Below are 23557 nucleotides of genomic sequence, written 5' to 3' on the forward strand. Positions count from 1 at the left end.
CCACTGCACTCCAACCTGGCCGGCAGAGTGAGACTCCGTCTCAAAAAAAAAAAAAAAAAAAAATAGATTAGATTATCTCTGAGGTCTCATCTAACTTTAGGGTTCTCATTTCTTCATATATCTTTGAAGTATTTAGACTGAGAATTAAGACTGCACGTACCTGCATTTAACCAATATTATAAAACCTCATTGACAATGAATTTTTCTTAACAGAGGCTTAATAGAAGTAAATAACTGTATGTACCACAAGGAGATCCAAGATGCATTATTGTCACACAATGCTTAATACATACTAAACTGTTTGAAATTTTTTTAAGGTAAATGAAAGACACTATATCAGACTTGTTTATTCCTTAGAAAAAGAAGTGTGTTAGACAATGAAACTTTTGGCTTTTATGTATGTCATTCATAAATAAAAGCACAACTATCTACAGAAATGCTTCTGTTTAGAGAAGTCAGTAGTAAAATGTTATACTTTCAACTCAAATTACATAATATAAAAATATAAAGCTCATCTATATTACCAGAAGATAATACCCTCAAACAAACCCATTTAAACACAGGATGTCCCTAAGTTTTTCTTAGGGACATCCTGTGGAATGTTTTCCTAGGGAAACTTTTATGGATACAATCTTGTATTTGTGCTTATGTTTTCTGATAATAATTCTTTTTTAAAAAAAAAAAAGTCCTCAAAGGTAATATTTTTACTTTTTGGAATTTCTGATAAATAAATCATAATTTAATGTGATATTCACAGACTTTGTGAGAAAATTACAATATTTATTTACACATTTACATATAGCACAATGTATTGGTCAAGTACTAGTAACAGGCAATTAACAAACTAATAAGAAAATCAGCATTTTAACAATTTAAATGCTTCATGACAGGGTAAGTCACGTCCAACATATCAAACACATATTTATAGATAACTTTAGAAAGAAAATACATACTTTTTTTGATAATCACAAGTAGCAATGAGATTTTCTATATTATTTTCAGCCTCACTTTAGAAATGTTTTGTCTAAATTTAATTCATTGATTAAAGGAAAGACAATAGTAAAATTACATATATGTTTATATATGCGTGTGTGTGTGTTTCAAATAACAAAACGCAGGTTGTAAACTAAAACCATTTGAAGGCAAATTGAAGACAAAAGTGATGCTGGCTTCAGTTGTCTGGTTCTTCACATAAATTCCAACTTCCAAGTTGTGTTTTACAACTCTAGTAATACCCAGATAGATAATTCAACCTGCAACTTTTTTCTTCTATTCCTGTTTTTCTCTTGTTCACACTGTAATTTTTGTCTTTTTACTGATACTGATTAAATAAAATAGGACTTCCAGTCTTAATACGTCTCCCAGCAGAAGTGAAATGAGTTCAACTAGGTATTGAGTATCATTTTCCATTTTACTTTTGTATATTTATCGGATCTAAAAACACTCCAACCATGTAGTTTTTCTTCCATCCTTTTAGGTCACTTACTTTAATTCAGTAAAAAGGGTAAACGGAACACTGAAAGAACTGGGCCAAAATCAAGGTGAAACATACCCCTAGAAATAAAATTATCATAATTTTGGATTTTAGAATGGCCAAACATATTAATTTACTAAAACTAATCATTAATTCAAAAATCAACATTGTTTTAAAGAGGTTTTTATTGAGGTCAGGGCATTATCTACTGCAAAAAGTATACTTTACTCAATACCATATTAGCTCAAAAGAATATCAGAACTTCATGTGGCCAAAACAGCTGAAATGTCATTACCTTCTTGATTTGGGCAGTTTGGACTAAGAAAGGGGATGCTACTGGAATTTCCACACTGTTCGTCTATCTTTGGGGAAACACCTTGTTCTTGACACTTTTTGTTCTCTTTAGCAAATTCTAATGTCACACTCTCCTCCGCAGACTGAAATGGCCTCTCTAAGCGAACCACTGGTTTCCTTGATTCTACTTCTTGTTCGTGTAACAATCTCTCGACCTCCACCTCAAGCTCCAAAGTATCTTCATCGGCTTGTACATCTAGTTGTTGCATCAACTCCTCCAACTTCTTGGCCTTTCGGAGCTCATTTTGCTGTATGATCGTACAAAGGTGTTCAGTGAGTTGCTCTTTTATCTCAGTCTTGCGCTGTATATCTAGCTTTGCTGCAATGTACTCTGCTTCAGCCCTGTCAAACCGCTTCCTGTAAGGATGTGTATAAAGACAGGTCCATCAGTTTTCCACTGAAGAAGATATTCAAAAGAGGATCTAGAAACAATAATTCAACTCCAAAACTGGGAAAAAATATATAATGAAGGTACAGATATTACTACTTTACAAACACTTGTCTACATGTTGGACAGACTAGGCTATGGCTGCTGAAACTTTCACAATATGCTTACTTGAATTCACCTAATGAAAACATGTTATTCTGCATGAATGTTTTCTTTCCAAAGCTGTTTTTGAGTGAAGGCAGGCTAAAAGGTTAATTCAGTGGTATGCTAGCTCGGGGGGGGGGGGCAGGGAGGATGGGTAGCCCTGATTTGTAGCATTTCCATTTCCATGGGATAATTACTACCACCCTGTCCAATTTCAAGCCACCAATGTGATATTACTGAATGCAGAACTGGGAAGAGATACACAAAATCCACATGAACCAGGGTAAGCTAGCTTCAGCACATAGTTGGTTAAATTTATGAGAAGACAGACAAGAGATGGAGAAAGTGGAAAATTGTATCTCTTGATTAATAAATTAGAAAAAAAGAGAAAAATTCTGATAGAGAAAGATACGGACAATGGTCGAGAGATGAATATAAATGGAACAGAGAACACCCAGCAAAATGATACTGGGTGAGGGCAAGAAGTAAACATCAAGTTGAAAACTTCGGGACAGCTATATGCAGGATTTCTCAACCTTGTTGCTACTGACAATTTGGGCCATATAATTATTTGTTGTGAGAAGCTGTCCTGCACTGCAGGATGCTAAACAGCATCACTGGCTTCTACCCATTAGTTGCCAGTAATTCCCAAAAGTTGTGACAACCAAAAGTGTCTCCAGGCATTGCCAAATGTCCCTTATTGGACAAAAATGCTCCCAGTTGAGAATCCTTGGGTTAAGTTGTTCTCACTCTCTCCACTACTCCTCTTATACTCTTACTAGGAAATTTTATATAGTTAGACATGTATAAACTCTGTTGATAGGTAATCTTATGTGAAGTCTTATGTGAAGTAGGGCAATTCTACTGGAGAAGTCACCTTGCAATCTCACTTTTTTTCTTCTCCATTAGGTCAGTACAAAAAGAAGAGTTTTGTGTCTTAATTTATTGTCTTTTGCCTTTTCTATAAAATTTGTTGCTTTTCTTTTTGCAACAAGAGGGTCCTTCCTCTCTTGCAAGAAAAAAGATTGATTTCCAACTAGTTCTTCAATTTCATTACCGTTAGCAGTTGTGAAGGCCATGCTGCTTTACCTGTTGGGAGTGCCTATATCAACTTAGTGTAATAAGTAGTTTCTAGTACAAGAGTTATAGCAAAAAAGAAACAGGTGTATCTCCTAATTTAGGATTCTCTGTCTTAGAAGAAAATACAGTGAAAATAATAAATTGCTTTCATTTTAGAAAACCCAGGGTTCAAAACCTTCCTGACATTTACTGTGTGTACCCGTTTTGGTCAAGGCTTCTTGTGGATACAAAGAACAGATATCCAGTCAAATTAGCTCAGGTAAAAATTGGGTTTTATTGTAGGATACACGAAGCAATTTCATAGACATGTCATCAGAATCAAAGGCTATTCTCTTCAATGCTTAGAAGTGACACATTTTCTCTCATTTCAGCTTTCCTATCATACTCACAGGCCAATATGGCCACCACCTGCACTCTATATCAAATTCACTCCACTCAATCTCTCAGTGATCCAATTCCACACTCTCAGAGGAGAACCTAGGTTTGCCCGGCTCATCTCAGTTTAAACAGAACTCTTAGTGTCAGGCTATGCCATGAACCACTATTTAGGCTATGGATTAAATGTACTGGAGTCGGTAGCCCATCTCTGTTCTAATTAGGTATGCCCCAGGGTCAGCATCCTGAGTCCAAAACACAGCCAGGTTCCTCTGGAAGGGGTTGGGGAAGAGGCATGCAATAATTGAAAATTCCAGTACAGTGACTCTGGGCAGTTACTTAAGCTGAGTCTTGGTCTACCTGTAAAACAATGATGATAATAATACCTCATAGGAGTTTTGAGGATTAAACAGTATAAATGGGGCAAGCTTCCAGTTTTGTGCCTGGTAGGTGCTCAAGAAACAGAACTTCTCATTTAGAACACCAGAATCAAAAAGTACTGTTAATATATTAGTAAGCATGAATCTAAAACTAAGATTATGCAAAATTTAGGGGCCTGGTATTTATACTTGAAAACTCATTCACATAATGTTAACTTATCATATTTCCTTTTTTTAACTGTAAATATAGTAAGTGTAAAAATGACAGCACTCATTATCTTTCAATAACCCTCTATGTTAAAAGTATTGTTCTAAAGGAACTCTACTGGATACCTAGTTCCCTTATCTCCATACTTTATAACATACCCTGTTCATGTAATGTTCTTGCAACAAGACAAGAGCTCTGACATTCTCTATAGGTATATGAATACCCTGCCCTGACCCTGCCTCAAACCTCCCTTCTCTGAAAGTCTGTGGTCTCCTTCAGCCAGTCAAAGTCAATCAGTAGAGATTTACAGTCTGGATTCATGAATACTGAATTGAAATTAACATTTGCAAACAGGTCCCTTGGTTTCCATTGATCTATCACCCTGGATAAATCACTGAAGATTTTGTATTTTGTTTATTTATTTAAAGTCCTTCTGGCCAGAAATACGAATATATATTCTCCTACAGAGTGATTTAATGTTTAAAATATTGATTAGTTTCACAAACTGCACTACCAGCCTATGGTCAGGTGGGTAATACCAAATTAGTGTATGATGACATTCTGGAACAAAATAATAAGAGCATTATACATAACATAGTAAGACAGAGTGAACTGGAAATGTAATTATAGAACTGTTTTGTTATTTTAAAGGGGGATGGAATGAATTAATGAATGTTATTTTTAAAGGATTCTAGAAATTGTCTCTTTGTTTCAGTATCCCCTGAAATGTTTAAAAACTCAACCATTAACCCTCGGTATACCACTGGGTTCCACAGGTCCACTTTTAGTTTTTCAGTTCCTTTTCTGAGCAGTTCTCACTATTTGTATAAATTAGCATTTCATAATTTTTATCTTTTCTTAAGTCTTTCAAATGATGAGAAAATTTACTTATTTAAAAAAACAGAATAAAATAAATTATATTTTGCAATTACTAGAGAGGTCCAATGAACCCTTTCATAAATCTAAGACATATCATAGGATTATTGCAGTCTTTTTATATTTCCTATATCTTGAAACATTTTGCCATTTCATCGTCCTAGGAATTATTTCATCATTACTTATCAATTATTCCCTTCTGTAATAAAAAGAAATTAAAATAAGAAAACAATGATCTAAAAGGATGATGCAATAAATTATCATTGTTGACCTTCTTTACTGTGCTGTACAAAGTATTATGTCACCTCCAGAAGGTATAAAAGAAGACTGAAAACACCATTTTTGTAACCTGTTTTTAGTTTTCATTTTCTGCCTATCCAGTATTTGTAAAGTAGAGACAACTGACAGAGGAAGACATTTTGCCACTGTTACAGAAATCAAAAGATGAATGGTGTGGTAGGCTAAAAAATGGCCTCCCAAAGATATTCACTTCCTAATTCCTGGGACCTGTGAATATTACTTTCTATGACAAATTAGTCAAAATTACCTTATATGGAAAAAGATGTGATTGAGATAAAGGTTTTGAGAGGAGTTTATTCCAGATTATCCAGTTGGACCCTAAGTGTAATCACATGCATCTTTTTAAAAGAAAGGCAGAGGAAGTTTTGAGAGAGAAGAAAAAGCAATATAACTATGGAGGCACAGAATGGAGTGGCGTGGCCACAAGCCAAGGGATGCCCACAGCCACCAGAAGTTGGAAGAGGCAAGAAATGGATAGCTAGAGCCTCTGAAGAAATCACAAATCTGACAACTTGATTTTGGATATGTGGCCTCCAGAAATGAAAGAGAAGGAATTTCTGTTGTTTTAAGTCCCCCAGTTTGGATTACTTGTTATGGCAGTCCTAGGAAACTAATACAAATGCAGAGATACATTCTAGAGTCTAGATGATAAAATCAATCATATGTGAAATCTCAGATGAGTCTTCAGCAAAACATATCCTAGGTGAATTTTCTCAAACTTAAGAATCAGTGAGTGAAAAATATATTTCTAAGCACAGAAAGGAAAAAATGATTTTATCATAGAGTTAATCATTTCAGCAGGGAGAACATACACCCAATATTTCACAAGCATCTAGACTATCCTGTGTTGCTACAAGGATGTAACCATATTCTCTCAGCTTTTTATGTTTGTGAGTCAAATATTACTTGATACAAAGATGGTTACCATGCTTACATTCTTATTAAAATTTTAAAACAAAGTTGTTTTACACAATCCCTTTTAATCTTACTTTTAAAAATTATTCATAAAGTGATTTAAAAATATTTGTCTGTGAGTGTATGTTTGCCTGTATGAGGGTGTCTATGAAACCTAGATGGTCAATAGTGATTTAAAGAAATGTTCTACATGCAGCCACTCTCGATTTTATAAGCTGGTCTGCACAGCATATGGCAACATTGTAATCCCAGTGGTGAACAGTAGCAGTAGTAGCAGTAGCAGTAGCAGCAGCAGCAACTCTCTCAAATTGGCTCAAAGTGCTAGTCTTCTCAGAGGTGTCTATCCAAACACTGCTCTACAGAAGCCAATTTTAAAGCAAGTTCTGGCCTATTCACTATCCAAGAACCTTTTGTGGACATAGCACTGTACCAAATACTATAGAACTAAGATATCATTTTTATTAAAAAAAGAAAAAACAAGGAAATCTCCCATAAAAACTGACTGTCCTAGGGATTATCTTTGACTTCAAATCTGGACCATAATATTATTTTACCAGTCTGTAATTTCTCAATAACCACAAATGCAAGTTTAGAAAATAATACCTTAATCTTATGCATGAACAAGACACACTATGGTTCTAGTCACCAAAGTCTTTGTTTCCCTTTGACTCAACGCAAGAGCTTCAGCTTTTGAAAATAGCAGCACATGGCCAGGCGTGGTGGCTCACACCTGTAATCCCAGAACTTTGGGAGGCCAAGGCAGGTGGATCACCTGAGGTCAAGAGTTCAAGACCAGCCTGGCCAACATGGTGAAACCCCGTCTCTATTAAAAATACAACAAATTAGCCAGGTGTGGTGGCAGGCGCCTATAGTTGGGCTACTCAGGAGGCTGAGGCAGGAGGATCGCTTGAATTTGGGAGGCGGAGGTTGCAGTGAGCCGAAATCACACCACTGCACTCCAGCCTGGGCAATAAGAGTGATACTCCGTCTCAAAAACCTAAAAATAAAAATAAAAATAGTGGCACACAACATCTACTTACATTCAACTACATCAATATTAGTACCATGAGAAACTGTTATCTGTAATTTACTAAAGATTTAAAAATTTAGTAAAATTTCATTTAGGATACTTATAGACTATAGGATGTTTTTTCCTTTAGTAATCCCACCTTCTTTGTTGTGGTTCTTAGAAGGCTAAAACTATGACATTTCTTATATAATATTGAATACAAAAAGGCATCTTTCTCCAGTTTCCACTAGGACAAAATTAAAATCAAATTACTTTTCTTTTTTTTTTTTTTTTTGAGACGGAGTCTTGCTCTGTTGCCCAGGCTGGAGTGCAGTGGCGCAATCTTCGCTCACTGCAAGATCCGCCTCCCGGGTTCACGCCATTCTCCTGCCTCAGCCTCCAGTAGCTGGTACTACAGGTGCCCATCACCACGCCCGGCTAATTTTTTGTATTTTTAGTAGAGATGGGGTTTCACACCGTGTTAGCCAGGATGGTCTTGAACTCCTGACCTCGTGATCTGCCTGCCTTGGCCTCCCAAAATGCTGAGATTACAGGCATGAGCCACTGTGCCCGGCCTCAAATTTCAACTGAGGTACCTAGTACTTCTACCTTATAATATGAATTATTCATATAAAAGGCTACAAAGGCATAAAAATGTTCCTCTGGCAAACTTACGTTACAGAGAATAAAATGTGCTACAAATCAAGGCTTAGTTTAATCTTAAATAAAATCTCTGTTACCTCCCTTAATGACCTTATTAATGGAAACCTGGAACCTCTGGTTATCAGCTACCGACGGCATTCTTTTAAGTAGTTAATTAATAAAGACAACTCTAAGTCTAATAGCATACGGTCCAACAACAATTACAAAAGTCACAAGGACAACCACAAGACTCTTTCTTAAACACTCAACAGTTAATTAAAAACCACAATCAAGCATTTCCGCTTTAATAAATTGTTATATAAACATTCTGATGTTGTGGTTTACCCTGGCCTATGAGGCATTCTGATTGATTTCTAGTGTAACAGAGAAAGATAGAAAACTGAGTCATTAACACAGTATTCCCTTGTGAAAAAAGACAAACCAGGATGATTAAAGCAATGTTGAAAGGGCTGAAAACCCTGAAATTGGACATATTTTTTTGCCCTTTTATCTGTCTGCAAAGTCCATGTAATTCATTACATGTGTTAGTTCATTTTAAAAATACTCCATGGTATTTTTTCTCTTTTAAAAAATGCCAATGGTTGAAACCAAGGAAACATACATTAAACCATTTCATACAGAGTATAATTGAAAAGAAAAGAAAAAGAGAAAATATTTCAAATTTCCAAAACAGAGGATATGCTTAAAATATTCATAAGCTTTTAAAAACTAAACTAGATCCTCTTACTCTGATGAAAGCTAAAGTGAGAACTAGACTTCAATCCTATAGGACCTATCAGATAACAAAAATTTTAATGGAAAGAACACAGACTTGGTGTTAGAATAACAGTTTTGGGCAAATCACTCAGATATTTACTTTGCTAGATCCTGAAAGATGAATAAAAAAACTTCCAAACATTAAATAGCTGAGAGTTTAGCAACAAAGACTAAAACGTAAATAAATAATGCGAGAACTGCTCTAATGGCACACGAACAAGGTTAACTAGTAGGGCAGAGTTAAGGAAGACTTCACTGAAGAGGAGACACTTGAATTAGCACAAAAGAGGAATAAATACAGCACTGAATGGGGTTGTTTTGAGGCTTAAATTATGATATATACATAAAAGCCCCTGGAACAGCTGGCAATAAACATTAATTAAATAATACTCCTTGTTCAGATTCAATTTCCCCAACTCACCGAGCATATGAATAGTCTAAGCTGGCCTGATCAATCCGGTTCCTGAGAATTCCAATGTCAGCTGACACCATGTCATCTAAAGCCTGCAACTCCTTCTGGATCCGCTTTAGTTTCATGGTCTCTGCCTGAGTTCTTTTGGATCTAGAATATCAGGTATGTGAGTGGGAAAACAACATTTTAAAACCATGTGTCCATATACAATGTAAGTGAAAAAGCAAGATACTGTATATACATTTATAATTTATATTTTAAAAGTTAGAAAAAAATCAGAAAAATTGAAATAAAAGCTGGTTAACATTTGAGTTTTTGAAATTTTATATTTGCATGTTTCATAAACAAAGTAACAAATAAGTCTAAAAAAACTCAGCAAATAGTTCATTTGTAGATTGATATTCATTCTGTAAAGAGAACAAACACTAAAAGAATATATCTGTATTCCCTTTACATGGAAACATTCAACAGAGCTTTCCAAATTTCTAGTCTTTAATTCTTTTTCTTGCTAAGCCCATTTTCATTTGTCTGAGACTTACCTGACATTAAGAACAGATAGATATCTATATTAAACCACACCTCTTTATACATCTGAGAACATCCACTTAGTTTTAACCTTCTTGGGACCCATTTCCCCAAACTTTTATTGCTTTGATTCTTGTTCCTTAGGAAAACTACTAGTTACCAAAATTCTTTATGGAGCTGAACACCAAAACACTCATTTTCCTTATTTAAAAGCACATCCAACCTCATCATTTCTCAATCCCCTCTCCCAAGTACGATACATACTTAAGAAATGGAACAAGCAGATAAAAAAGCAACCCTTTAATCATGATTTCACTCATTTCAAATTTTCACACACATTGTGAAGGAAGAAGAAAAATCCCCACATAAATCCACTATGTTACATAGCACATTCTCTTGATTTCTACTCTTAGGCATTTACCCTTCCTTTCTGCCTACAAAAGTTCACTTAACAGTATGATTCTTTTATGTCAAGTACTTCATTGTCCATTTATTAATAGTTCAAACATGTTGTATTTCCTTACAATTCTGTTTATACTGGTGCTGTCTAAAATCAAAAGCACTTATGAGAAGAACTGCTGAGCCTGTACATCTTTTTGTAAAACCACAGAAAACAGCCTTCCCATCTCTTAGAAATTGAAGACTACTAAAATGCTTTAATTATTTTTAAATAATCACTTACAAAAAAAAAAAAGAGGGCACTACTCTTTTATCTGCTGTTTTTTCCCCTTGAAACATAGTAACTCAGTGAGTTGCATATTTCCTATGCTTCAAGAAAGATCAAGGTGTACCAGTAGTAGAAAAAGAAAAATCATCATTTCTCAACTACACTCACTCCTCTGGCAGACGAAAATTCTAAACTACTCTTATACCCATCACCTTCTTCCCTCTTCTCCTGCCCCTACACATACTCTAACTTCAAGCAGCAACAGTTTGACAGACTTTTCTGGAAGTCTAAAAAGAAAATGCACTTCCTTGCATTTAGTTTTCACTATTCACAATCATTGATTTATTGACTAAGTTTAGTTTCCTAAGGCCACAGGAGATTAGACAGAAACTACAAACTCAGCAAGAGTGGTGGGGGATGGGAAGAATGATTCCAATGGGAATGTTGTTGTGTGGGGCTGGTACAATGCAGTAAATGTGAAGGGGCTGCTGATAGACACTGGAAGGTGAAAGAAAAATTGAATCTCACACAGTGCTCATAATAATGACCCTGAGTCATCAATAAAAAGTTAAACTATATCATGTATCTTCTACTTGTGGAGGCTGGGCAAATTATTTAAGAAAAATGCCCATAGGAATACAATTAAGATTCATGGGAGTATGTCACTTATGTAGAAAACCTTATTCCTCTACACATCAAATGATTAAGGCCTCCCCAAATAAAAATTAAAACTTGCATTTGTTGCTAATTTACATATACTGATAGCTATTTACTGCTTCCCTTATGAATGTGTAAATGGTTGAAACTAGGAGCACTAATGAAGGTCTTTAAGTTTTAACTGCAACTATATTTACAAATTTAATATGCTCTATGCTTAAAAAGTTCTCTTTAATAAATTATAACTGGAATTTCAATATCACTTATAAAGCATAATTTGTTTAGTTAGCCTTAAAAGTAATGGTTGAAGAAAAAATATCAGTTTATTAAAAGAGACATGGGAAAATAAACATAACACATGACAGAACTGGTTACACGTTACAAACACTCCTAGTTCAGGTGCCTCACCTTTCTGCAATAGCCTTAGCCAAAAGAGCTTTTTTACGTTTATTTTTCTCTTCCATTAGCCGTTGTTCTTGTTGGAGGACTTCCCAACGAGATTTTTCTTGCCTAGGGGGCAAAAAAAGCATAAAAATGAGTTTATGAAAGAAAAAGAAACTGCTACCCTATCCCACACCTTACCAGTCTCAGTCCCCTAAGTATAAAATTTAATCAAGAAGATTTATGTATATGTTCTTTCAAAAGTCCTCTTAAAAGAAACCCATCTGCAGTTCATTATTTTGCTCTAATGGGAACAAAGACTATGATCTAAAGTAAAGAGGCTTACATAAATTGGACCTCTGAAATCCATTATATATATAATCTAGGAATCCACAAACTGGAAGCCAGAATATAGTGGCATGTGTTTAGGAGTACAAAGAAATTTGTGTAAGTTAATTATGTATTATATGCAGAATGGAGATTAATAAAAATTGGTCTGTAGCTGATGTCATATTATTCATACCTTTTAGAGTTTTCTATAAAGTCTCCACCACCTTAACATGTTTCAGACAATAACCAATGTTTATTTCATATATTAATATTTTCTTTCAATTTGCTCACTGTTTCCCAGCTCTTAAGACTTTTTTTTTTTGTCTTTTTTTTTTTTTTTTTCCTTTTTGTGGAGAATGGGGTCTCGCTATATTACCCAGTCAGGTCTCGAACTCCTAGGCTCAAGCTATCCTCCCGTCTCTGCCTCCCTAAGTGCTGGGATTACAGGTGTGAGCCACTGTGCCCAGCCCAACGTAGACATTTTTAAACAAAGTAAAACACTAAGAGCTAAGACTAGAATGTTGGGCTAAAGAAAAAAATTCAAAGATGTGAAAACATGTATTGTTTTACAATCTGTCCAATTCTAAAATAAATACATTAAAATTTCCCATAAAGTCATGAGCTTGATGTCAACTCAAATTAAACAAGGTATTGGCAGAGCTATTTATTCCTATTACTGTCACTTCTTACAGCCATTATATCACATACCTCTATTCCCAAATCTAGTAACCACTTCCAAAATTGTCCTTCTCTCTCCATTTCTACACCTTCCACCTTAGTGCTGGGACTGGTCATTTCTCACTTTTACTATTATAGGCATCTCCTCACCAGGCGACTTAGTTCCACAGCTCACCCTGCATTCTCTCCCATATGATCTACAACATTGACACCTGGGATTTCTCTAACCTTTATTTTGATTGCGGCCTTTAGCCCCCAGAGAGCTTCATGGTATCTTGCTGCATTAGTGAACTTGCTAGGAAGGCATCCCCTGCTTCTGATCCTTTCTCATTTCTTTAATTCTCTACTTATTCATCCCCTGCTTCTGCTTCTGATCATTCCTCAGTTCTGCTTTTTTTTGGGGGGGTGGGGGGCGGGGGACAGAATCTCCCTCTGTTGCCCAGGCTGGAATGCAGTGGTATGATCTTGGCTCACTGCAACGTCCACCTCCCAGGTTCAAGCAATTCTTGTGCCTCAGTCTCCCAAGTAGCTGGGACTACAGGCACGCACCACCACGCCCAGCTAATTTTTTTGTATTTTTGGTAGAGACGGGGTTTCCCCATCTTGGCCAAGCTGGTTTCAAACTCTTGGCCTCAAGTGATGTGCCTGCCTCAGCCTCCCGAAGTGCTGGGATTATAGGTGTGGGCCACGCACCTGTCCTCCTTCCTCATTTCTTTAATTCTCTACTGTTCTCTGGCTTATCCTTTGCCGCCTCTCCCAGAGAAATGAGGTATCATCTCTGAACATTCTCTAGGACACAGCTTTCCTTTCTCTTCCTAAAACCTCAAAATTTCTCCTTTACGTGAACGGTTTGAGGTTACATGTCTTTTATGAAAATTCTTCCAAGTATCTAAAAAAAGAACAAGTTTCCCTATAACATCTAATCCAAATAGTCCAGCTCAATGTAAACTTACCTCCTATTTGTCTCAGGCCTTTGTTGCTAAACTACACTTACAGACACTTTAATGTATGCACTTGTTCAATGTAGGTTTCATAATTCACGTGGTTTTATAACTCTTGTCAAAATGATTTCTTAGTTGTAAACCCCTAGTGGACAGGAAACATTTTAAATTCACAGGATAGAATCTGGATCAGCAGAAATTAAAAAGATGTCAGAGATTAGAAAAGAAAAAGATACTCTGAAAAGAACTCAGAAAAGAGAAAACAGAGACAAATGTCATTCCTTCTCTGTGAGTGATAAATCAGGAGGAAACAAAGAAATAAGAGTATATATTAAAACACAAGCTATCAAATAAAAAATTCTAAGAATTTGCAAATCAAAAAATGGCATCTTCCACAAGAACAGTGTAGCTAAATTATGAAGGTTGTTTCTAATACAAAGACAGTAAAGAATAAATAAAAAGAAATCTAATGATGAACTGAGTTATATCATTAGTCCCCTAAATTTCCTACACTCTCTCCTTTGACCATCCCTTCATGTCTCTCCACAAGTTCCAATTTCTAGGCCAATGGAAATAGTCTGGAAGTTGAAAAAAGGGGTCAATTTGGGGAGAGGCACTATGCATATAAGAACTGCTTCTGAGCTGAGATTGTGCCATTGCACTCCAGCCTAGGCAACAGAGCGAGATTCCGTCTCAAAAAAAAAAAAAAAAAAAGAAAAAAGAAAAAAAGAACTGCTTCTGCTCAGTGTAAAAGGCATAAACTTTGGATCCAGACAGACTTATATGTAAATCTCAACTCTGCTATTTACTAGCAGTGTATTAGCTTTAGGAAGGTATCATCTTTTCTGAGTCCCAGATACCTCATGTATACAGTTTAAATAATAAACATGCATTGTAAGGCTGTTATGAAGACTAAATAACATAAAACATACAGAATGCCTGTGTCCAGCTTATATTTAGGTGGTAGCTATTTTTCAATAGTTTATACATCACATTCGTATGACTGAATATAAAAGAGAGAAAATGTTAAAATAAACAAATTATATTTCCTTAAAGCCCATTGGGAAAAAAAGGGGTTAAATGAAAAGTCTCATGGACTTTTCATATAGACTTACTAACAATTCCACTTTCTTTTTCTCCAATTTGCAATCTGGCTTTGGAGGTAGAATCTCAACATTGTTGTGACCATCATGGGAATTCTCAAGTCCCAGTTCCTTTGGCTGACTTTCAATGCCTTGTGGTTGTCCATCACCAACAGGAGAGGTGAGAGTGAAATGACTTGGAAGAGTAGGGGAAGAAAAAGGTGGTTTTTGAACGTTAACTCTCTGTTTTGGTGCTGAAAGCAGCTGCTCTGGAAGTAATGAGGTTGATCCATCTTGAAGCCCAAGTTTTTGGCTCTGCTCTACAAGGGCTTTTTCTCGCTGAAGTTGTTGTCGACTTTTCTTCGCGGGGAAACGTCGCTGTGGTTCAAATGGATCTATGTAAAAGAAAATAGAGGAAAATTCCTTTGTGTGAGCAGCAAATAATTATAATTCCTCTAAGAAAATAAAAAATTAGTATTAAACTTTGACAATTCTAGTGGTTCTCCTACCCCATTCTCTATCTTGAAAGTCTATGGGAAAAACAGCCATCTTCCTGTAGAGTTTCAATAGTTTTCAGATCATAATGTTAATATTTAACAGAAACTGCCCCATCTCTTAATTTATCTTCAGAGAAAGTCCATCAGTGAGTTAGGCCTTAGGTCACAAAGTGAGGTTTCTTTTTCAACTTGATTTCATAGTTGTCAAAAGAAAGCAACTAATTTTGACCAAATCAGGGAGATGACTGAATTATCTGGTTTTAATTTGATTTATGGTTCTGTCTGCTCTCCTGAAACAAAATGGTGGTTGCATTTTCAAATGGGATTACCCTCTCTTAAATTTTAACAGCTTTTAGGGCAATTTGGTACATATGTGATACATATTCAGATGCTATAACAGGCATATAATTGAGTGAAGTCTCTTATTTCTAGGAATGCTAGTTAACCTTAAATTGTTTTCTTTCATCCTACAGAACTATCCAAGGTTGTACTCCCTAAAGCCTAGTCAGGCTCTAACCAATGCATTCAAACTAATTGTAATAGTAGCCTCAGCAAAGCAACAGAAGATAAAACAATTGGGGGGAAATATCTTTAAAGTTATAAATAATAATACTTCTATTATACTTTTTGGACTGTCCACGCCAGTGTTAACATCTAAGGGCAGACAATTGGAGAATCTGACTCACATCCATACTATATTTAATAAGATCTATAAATAGCATTCTCTCTTAAATGCCTGGGAAGTGAAATTATGAGTTCTTGTAAATGAACAACTAAAAATGGGACTTTCAAATTTGGCATATTGACTTTTGAAGCAAAACAAGCTTATTATTTGAATTTCCCAAAGTAAAGCTAAAAGCTCTAGAGTCACAATTCCAGCTTAGCTTCTGCCCAGCTCAATGACCTCAGGTAAGTCAATTATTTATTCAATATCTTAGTTTCCTCATCTATCAAGCTGGTTGAAAATTAACCTGCTCTACTTAATGCATGAAGTTGGTGTAAGAATTAAATGAGATATGTACAGAAAATATTTTTTAAAGGACTCAAGTACTATCAAAAGCAAATGTTATTGTTGACTTTAGCCAGAAACACAAAGCATCCTGTATCTTGCAACAGGAACACATTCTTGGCTCTGATCTTTATGCACACCATCAAAAAATGTCACTTAGCCTGCTTATCTCCCTGTTGAACTCATTAGCTGAATTATTAATAGTTCCTCTGAAATTCAGGTAGTAACTTCTATTTTATTTTGCATTTTTACAGAACCTACCTATAAGACTGAAAATGCTAATTTTAAACAATAAACAATAAGCAAATCAGGCCACTTAAACACAGAACATACTGTTTCCCACACTGTGTATTAGGGGCTGCAAATATCAAGAAGACTGTGGTGAACTGAGAAGCATAAGTCTAGTGTAAAGGGGGCAATTCATAGTCACCTTTAGTCAATTGCTATCATTGAAAAATTTAGGTCACCATAGCCAGATATTTTGATTTTTATGATTACAATTTAGACTTTTATGTAAAATATCTTGATTTTTAAATGTAGGGAACTGTATCAATCAGGGAAATCTAGATTACGCTGTAGGGGCAAATCTTAGTGGTTTTAAACCACAAAGGTTTATTTTTCATTAATGCCATGTGCCAACTAAAGGCTAACAGAGAGGTTCTGCTGATTGGTCTCTCAGGGCCCTAGGCTGACTGTACAGTCAGTATTCAGGGTTGCTGGCCACCACAACACAGGGAGAAGAGAGAGGTCAGGAAGGTCTTGCTACAGCAATTAATTGCTGACCCCATAGTGACGTAACACTTCTGCTCACAATTCAATGGCTCACCTAGTACATGGACCTACCCCCAAACAAAGGCAACAGGTATAGCTGACTTAGCAAATAACACAATGATTATTACCATTATTAACTAAAAGAAATGTAAAGATTGGATAAAAGAAAGAGAGACAAGGAAGAAAGGAATGAAAGAGGGAGGGAGGGAAGAAGGGAAAGAAAGGAAGGCAGGCAGGAAGAAAGGAGGGAAAAAAGAAAGAAGGGGAAAGGAAGGAGGCAAAGCTGAAAAGCCACATACATTTTTTGGTTAAATTAAACTAATGGGCTACCAGTTTGTGATATATACTCCATATCCTTTATTTAAGGCCTGCTCCCTCCACCCCAGAAAACTAACATTTAAATCATATGTTGATTATTCTCTTCCTTCTCTAATAGTCATATTGCATCTACAAATATTTCTAAAAAGTATTTACTTAGTTGTTTAACTTTATAAAAAGGGTTTTGTGCTGTACGTCTGTTTTACTTAATATTACACTGTCAATAGTCATTCATATTGTCTATGTTGCAGCAGTCATTCATTTTGTTGTATAACATTTCAATGTGTGAATAAACCAGAGTCTACTGATCTTCTTCCACTGATAGACATTTAGGTTGGTTACAGGTTTTTGCTTTTGTGAATTTCAATACTGTGTCTCTTATTTTACACGTACAAGAATTTGCTTTGGATATTATCTAAGAACTATTGAGTCACAAAATATAACTTTAGAAGAAATGTGAAAATGCTTTCCAAAGTGTGCTCCCTCTAGTAATGTATAAGATCCTGTGGATGCACTTTCTCTTCAATATACAACACTGTCAGATGTTTTAATTTTTGTCAGTCAAATGGGTGTAAAATAGTACCTCACTGTATTCTTGATTTGTAATTCTCTGCTCCTTGGTGGTGATGAGCATCTCTTCATATTTCCTTTTCTAGGAAATACCTATTCATGTCTTTTGTTGACTTTTCTTTTGGCTTGTATTTTTTATATATCAGCAGAAAACAATTAGAAAATACAATTAAAGAGAATATATTTCAATACCAGAAATTATCACTTATCTAGGAATAAATCTAACGAAAAGATGTTTAGTACCTCTATAGGGAAAACTCTAAAATTTTATTGAGAATTTAAACAAGTACTAAATAAATGGAGACATATACCATGTTAGTGGCAACATTAATAATATGAAGACGAAATTGATCTAAAGATTCAATGCAATTACAATCAAAATTCCTAACGGGTTTTCCATTAAATTTGGTAAAATTATTAAAATTTTTATATGAAAAGACAGAAGGTCAAGAATAGTGGCTGGGTGCAGTGGCTCACACCTGTAACTACTATACTAAGTATAGTAAGAAACTAATTTCTTAAGATGTGGAAACGTCGGGTATTAAAAAAAGGTTGACATATTTGAATACATTAAAATTAAGGCCTGGGGTGGTGGCTCATGCCTGTAATCTCAGCACTTTGGGAGGCTGAGGGAGAATTTCTTGAACCCAGGAGTTTGAGAACAACCTAGGCAAAATAGCAAGATCCTATCCCTACCAAAAAAAAAAAAAAAGAAGAAAGAAAGAAAACTAGCGTGGTGTAATGGCACACAGCTGTAATCCCAGCTACTTGGGAGGCTGAGGCAGGAGGATCGCTTGAGCCCGGGATTTCAAGGTTATAGTGTGCTATGATCGTGCTACCGCACTTCAGCCTGGGCAACAGAGTGAGAGCAAGCCTCAAAAAATAAAATACTTTGTTCATCAAAAAGATAAAAGTGAAAAGATAACTTAAAAACTGGGAGAAGATATTCATAATGTAACTGGCAAAGAATCAGTATGAATAACTCTTCTGAATAAATAATTTATTTAATTAAAAATTGACAGCATGTGGCTGTACTGCTTTCTTCCAATTTTTCATTATGAAATAGATCATACATCAAATATATGCATGTGTTACACTCATAAACACACACACTCAGTCTTCCAACCTATATGATTAAAAAAAAAGTTTAAGAAATAAAATATGACTAGTAGAAGTAACTACTGTTTAAGGATAGACATAATCCTCCTTTTAGAAGATAAGAGAGAATTTATTTCCTGTCTCCCAAGTTATATGACTTGCTTTTGGTAAATAAAAGTAGGAGTGTCACATGTCATTTACTGGTGAAAGGATTTAATTGCCAATGTTCAATTTCCAATCTTCTTTTCTTCCTACCATGGTAAACTCCTACAAGACAGCACCAAAAGATGGAGTGACTGTGGAATACAGTCACCTGCCAAACCCACATTAAACATGAAACTAGAGTGAAAACCAAATCTTTATTTTAAACGATTGACTCATTAGGGCTATTTGTTACTTTAGCTTAACTTGCCTTAACCTGATTTCATAAATACCAATACCTCTGAAATTCCCTCTCCCTGATCACATTCCCACGCCTCCCCACTATATACAATCATACGTCACTTAACAATGGGATACATTCTAAGAAATGTGTTGTAAGGCAATTTTGTCCTTGTGCAAACATCAGAGAGTATATTTACACAAACCTAGATGGTACAGCCTACAATATACTTAGGCTATATGGTACAGCCTTTTGCTCCTAAGCTCCAAACCTGTACAGTATGTCACTATACTGAAGACTGTAGGCAACTGTAACAATGGTATGTGTATCTAAACATAGAAAAAGTACAGTAAAAACAGGGTATTATAATATTACCAGACCATCACCGTATATGTGGTCCACTGCTAACTGAAATACTGTTATTGAGTGCGTGACTGAATATATTATATATACAGCTAGCTGATCCTTGGTATATGAGGATAATTGGTTCTGGGATCCCCATGTATACCAAAATCTGTGCATACTCAAGTCCCACAGTTGGCGCTGTGAAAACCACATACACCAAAAGTTGGCCCTCCATATACTCAGGTTTCACATCCCCCAAACACTGTATTTTTTAAATGCACATTTGTGTATAAGTGAACTGTCACAGTTCAAACCTGTGTTGTTTAAGGGCCAAGTGCAATTACATATACTGTATTAACAAACATTTTAATGCATGTGGCTACAGTTAATACTAATATATTCCCACCAGCTGTACAGTAGCCTGCTAGATGAGTATACCACAATTTATTTATCCATTCCCTTGTTAATGGACACTTTGGTTGCTTCCAACTTCTTAATATTATAAACAAGACTATTAACGTTCTTGACCATGTTCCTCAATGCCCATACAGGGGTCTCCAGAGTACTATTGTCCTTATTTTTCCTGGCAACCAACTCCATCTTCCTAAATTATTCGATAAATTTTCAAGGATAGAGAACAGCTAGAAATGGCTTTAAAATTAAAGGGCCAAATCCTCTAATTTTTCAAATAAGGAATCCAAGGAGAAAAGATTTAGAGGAAGAGCTAGAAGTTCTATATGCCAATCACTGTGTTTAGCTACGGGTATACAAGGATGTTAAGATATTTTCCGTCCTCGAGGTGGTCACGGACTAGTGATTTGGTTTCCACACTACAGTGGGCCTTGAAGTTCAGGTCCTTACCATCCTCTATCTACCCCCAGTTGCAAAGATATTTCAAAATATACTTCTACATAATGAATATATTGTTTAATTTAGATTTTTATATTAAGTCGTCTTTATCCTGGAAAATGCGCCTCTGCTAACACACCTTTGTGAAACCTTCCCAAGCTCCATCCAATCCCCGACAGAGTGAGGTTCCTCTTGTCTCTGAAGCAAGTTCTTGCAATATCTACTATCACATAACTTTGTGGTTTGTCTCCTCATGAGTCTACTGGAGTCAGACCAGAGGCCAGGGCACTTGTACCCTGTATATCAAAGTATGTGAATGGATGTTGAAAACACAGAGCAAAAGAATTTGAGTATATCAAGCAACACAGAGTCAGTTAACCACACAGCGTAGCATAACCTTTATGATAGAGTTTTTAAAGTCCCCTGGACCAGTCAAAATGTCCCCAATCGATATAATCTACATTGGCCCTATCTTACTAATTTACTTCTTTTCCCACTTGTCTGCCCTAGATTATTCTCACATTTATGCTAAAAATGCACAAGCTACCAGAGCAACATCCAATTTCCCCACAAACGCTAATAAAAGGTTTACTTCATTTTCTACCAAGATGAAGTATTTGATGGCGTGAACCCGGGAGGCGGAGCTAGCAGTGAGCCGAGATTGCGCCACTGCACTCCAGCCTGGGCGACAGAGCAAGACTCCGTCTCAAAAAAATAAATAAATAAATAAAATAAAAATAAAGTATTTGAATTAAGGTACCAAGAGCGATGTACACTTCTTATAGAAATTGTGTGTACTACCACGATAACCATACAGATCACTGCGAAATTTCAACCACAAGCGAAGTGCAATTAATATTACTAAGTTTTCCACCAACAATCAGCAAACTTAATTCCTTCATCAAAAAAAAAAAAAATTGTACAAGCCCATTCAATGATTACTCTATAAAGCCAGAGAGAGAAGCACAAGGTTAGCTTACTCCAAAGTCAGTAAGACTGTATGTACATAAACATATAGTCTTCACATCTACTCTCTCAAAGACCCTTTTGGTTTGCTGATTCTCAAAAATTGGGAAGTACTGCAAAAATCATCTGGCAACCAGAAGTGAATGCAACACTCCAGATGAATTGTGAAAGGTACCGAATTTTTGCCTTTATTCAGACGCCTGTGCTCCTTTTTTCCAACCATCTGCTTCTATAAATTCATCACAATTCTAAGACGGTGTGCGCCCCTCCTCCTTCCCTTACCCTGACCCTAACCTTCCAACCGTTGATTCCTGCAGCAATCTTCCCTAAGGGAGACACCCCGGCTCTAGGCTCACTTCCTCTCCCAAGTCCCATTCCTTTCACAAGAAAAGAGTCAAATCCCTACAGTGGATTCCTGGACCTTCTTTTCTAAAGAAGATCCCAGTCTTCTGGCTTGCCCCTCCCGTCGTGACTCCCAGTAAGTCCACCTCCGAAACCCCCTAATCCAGTCCACGTACTTACAGCGCCTTCCGCTAACACAAACGTAGCCGCTTCCACGCCCCCTTCCCCCGCCAAAGCTGCATCCCCGCCTCTTCCCCTTAAGACCCAAGAATTAAACCACTGTAAGCCCATCTTGTTACCTTTAGTCTGCTTTAGTCTCCTCAGTTCCTCCTCAGAGAAGCCTGCCCAACCTTGCGCCATCGGCCCGGGCCACCAGCACCCCCAAAAGTGCCCAAATCTCGGAGCCACGACTGCCAACACTGCTGCCCAGCGCATCCGGGTTTTTCCCCGGCCGCGGCCAATCAGTGCATCGGGCTCCAAACACAAGGCCCTCTCTCCCCGGCCTCAGGGTCCGGCTTCCTTCCAGGCTGCCTTCAGCAGTGCCTGACAAACTGCCTAAGGAAACCTTGCCACGCAGACATTCGTTTCCTCTGGCTTTCCTCTGCGCGCGCTCTCTCTCTCTCTCTCTCTCTCTCTCTCTCTCTCTCGTTGTTTCTCACTGTTGCTGGTTAATCGCTTCAGGAGCTAAGGGGGGAAATGGCATAAGGGTGGAGATAAACAGGTATTTGGGAAGGAGCTACAAGTCGGTGGCGGAAACGGGAGATCTAAGTGCCTTTGGGGTCCTGTACCTGTGGGGCGGGAGCGGTGCTCTCGGTGGCTCTTAGTGTGCCCTAAAATCCTTGTGTTTTGCTGGGAGTGTGCACAGCGCTGGAGGCCTCCTTCAGACTGACTCAGGAAATGATCAGATTTAGGATTTTGATGAAGAAACATTTAAAAGGGGTGGGGTATAATTGATGAAAAGGGAACAGGCATAACCAGGTCTCTCGCAGGCCGGAGCGGCTCTCAGATTTCTTTTGCTTTGGGTTGTTTCCTTTGTGAGTAATTATAATATGTAACTTTCCTCCTAAGGGATTTCTTTCTCTTTTTTTCTTACTTTTTTTTTTTTTTTTTGAGACGCAGTTTCGCTCTTGTTGCACAAGCTGGAGTGCAATGGCACGATCTCGGCTCACTGCAACTTCCGCCTCCCGGGTTCAAGTGAGTCTCCCGCCTCAGCCTCCCGAGTAGCTGGGATTACAGGCGCCCGCCACCACACCCGGCTAATTTTCTGTGTTTTTAGTAGACACGGGGTTTCACCATGTTAGCCAGGCTGGTCTCGAACTCCTGACCTTAGGGGATCCGCCCGCCTCGGCCTTCCAAAGTGTTGGGATTACAAGCGTGAGCCACTGCGCCCGGCCGGGATTTCTTAAATGTCTCCCCTTTAAATCTATTTTTCAGAGAAGACATTGTAAAACATCGGCGCTGGGGGATGGGAAAGCATTTCTTAGGATCCTGTCTGGAGTCCTAATACTGTAGTTCGGGTTCTGCCTTGAACACTATCCTGAGATCCCATTTCCTCATTTAAAATATGGTTTCAAAGGTTAAAAGATGCAAGCGTTGTCAAAATACACATAGATAAGGGTGATTCAAGAGAGACCTAGTTATACTATTTTTCATGGTTCTCTCACTATTTTTGCAGTAAGAACAACAAAACACCTCATCTTGGCTTACATTTTAAAATACTTTGGCTTTAGTATGTTGATATTTTTAAACAAAATGAAAGAAAGGAGTAAAGTACAAAATAAAACATGTCAAGAAAAGTTGAAATGAGTACTTCAG

General features: G+C 36.9%; 1 protein-coding gene across 5 annotated transcripts; it reads right to left on the reverse strand.

Moving 5' to 3' along the window:
• Positions 1 to 759: 759 nt before the first annotated feature.
• GORAB (golgin, RAB6 interacting) lies at positions 760 to 22204 on the reverse strand. 5 transcript variants are annotated; one of them, XM_030823992.1, is made up of 6 exons: positions 20574 to 20589; positions 17774 to 17885; positions 14629 to 14990; positions 11592 to 11693; positions 9344 to 9484; positions 760 to 2185 (listed from the first exon to the last, which is right to left on the reverse strand). In XM_030823992.1, the coding sequence occupies exons 4-6, from the start codon at positions 11645 to 11647 to the stop codon at positions 1738 to 1740; spliced, it is 645 nt and encodes a 214-aa protein (XP_030679852.1). In that variant the 5' UTR covers positions 11648 to 11693; positions 14629 to 14990; positions 17774 to 17885; positions 20574 to 20589; the 3' UTR covers positions 760 to 1737. The 5 variants fall into 5 exon arrangements, with proteins under 5 accessions (XP_030679852.1, XP_030679850.1, XP_003258908.1 ...); XM_030823990.1 differs by lacking the exons at positions 17774 to 17885; positions 20574 to 20589 and adding an exon at positions 22042 to 22204; XM_003258860.4 differs by lacking the exons at positions 17774 to 17885; positions 20574 to 20589 and adding an exon at positions 22042 to 22191 and having other exon boundaries at positions 14633 to 14990.
• Between the last annotated feature and the right edge of the window lie 1353 nt (positions 22205 to 23557).

Source organism: Nomascus leucogenys, chromosome 12 (assembly GCF_006542625.1).
Source record: "Nomascus leucogenys isolate Asia chromosome 12, Asia_NLE_v1, whole genome shotgun sequence".
Classification (NCBI taxonomy): Eukaryota; Metazoa; Chordata; class Mammalia; order Primates; family Hylobatidae; genus Nomascus; species Nomascus leucogenys.

Excerpts from the sequence above, each read along its gene's own strand:
- GORAB (XM_003258860.4), bottom strand. The coding sequence starts at position 22,177 with ATGCGCTGGGCAGCAGTGTTGGCAGTCGTGGCTCCGAGATTTGGGCAC. Across the intron at positions 9,485-11,591 it reads GCTAAGGCTATTGCAGAAAG|ATCCAAAAGAACTCAGGCAG; the intron begins GTGAGGCACCTG and ends CTGATATTCTAG. Across the intron at positions 2,186-9,343 it reads TTAGACTATTCATATGCTCG|GAAGCGGTTTGACAGGGCTG; the intron begins GTGAGTTGGGGA and ends ACATCCTTACAG.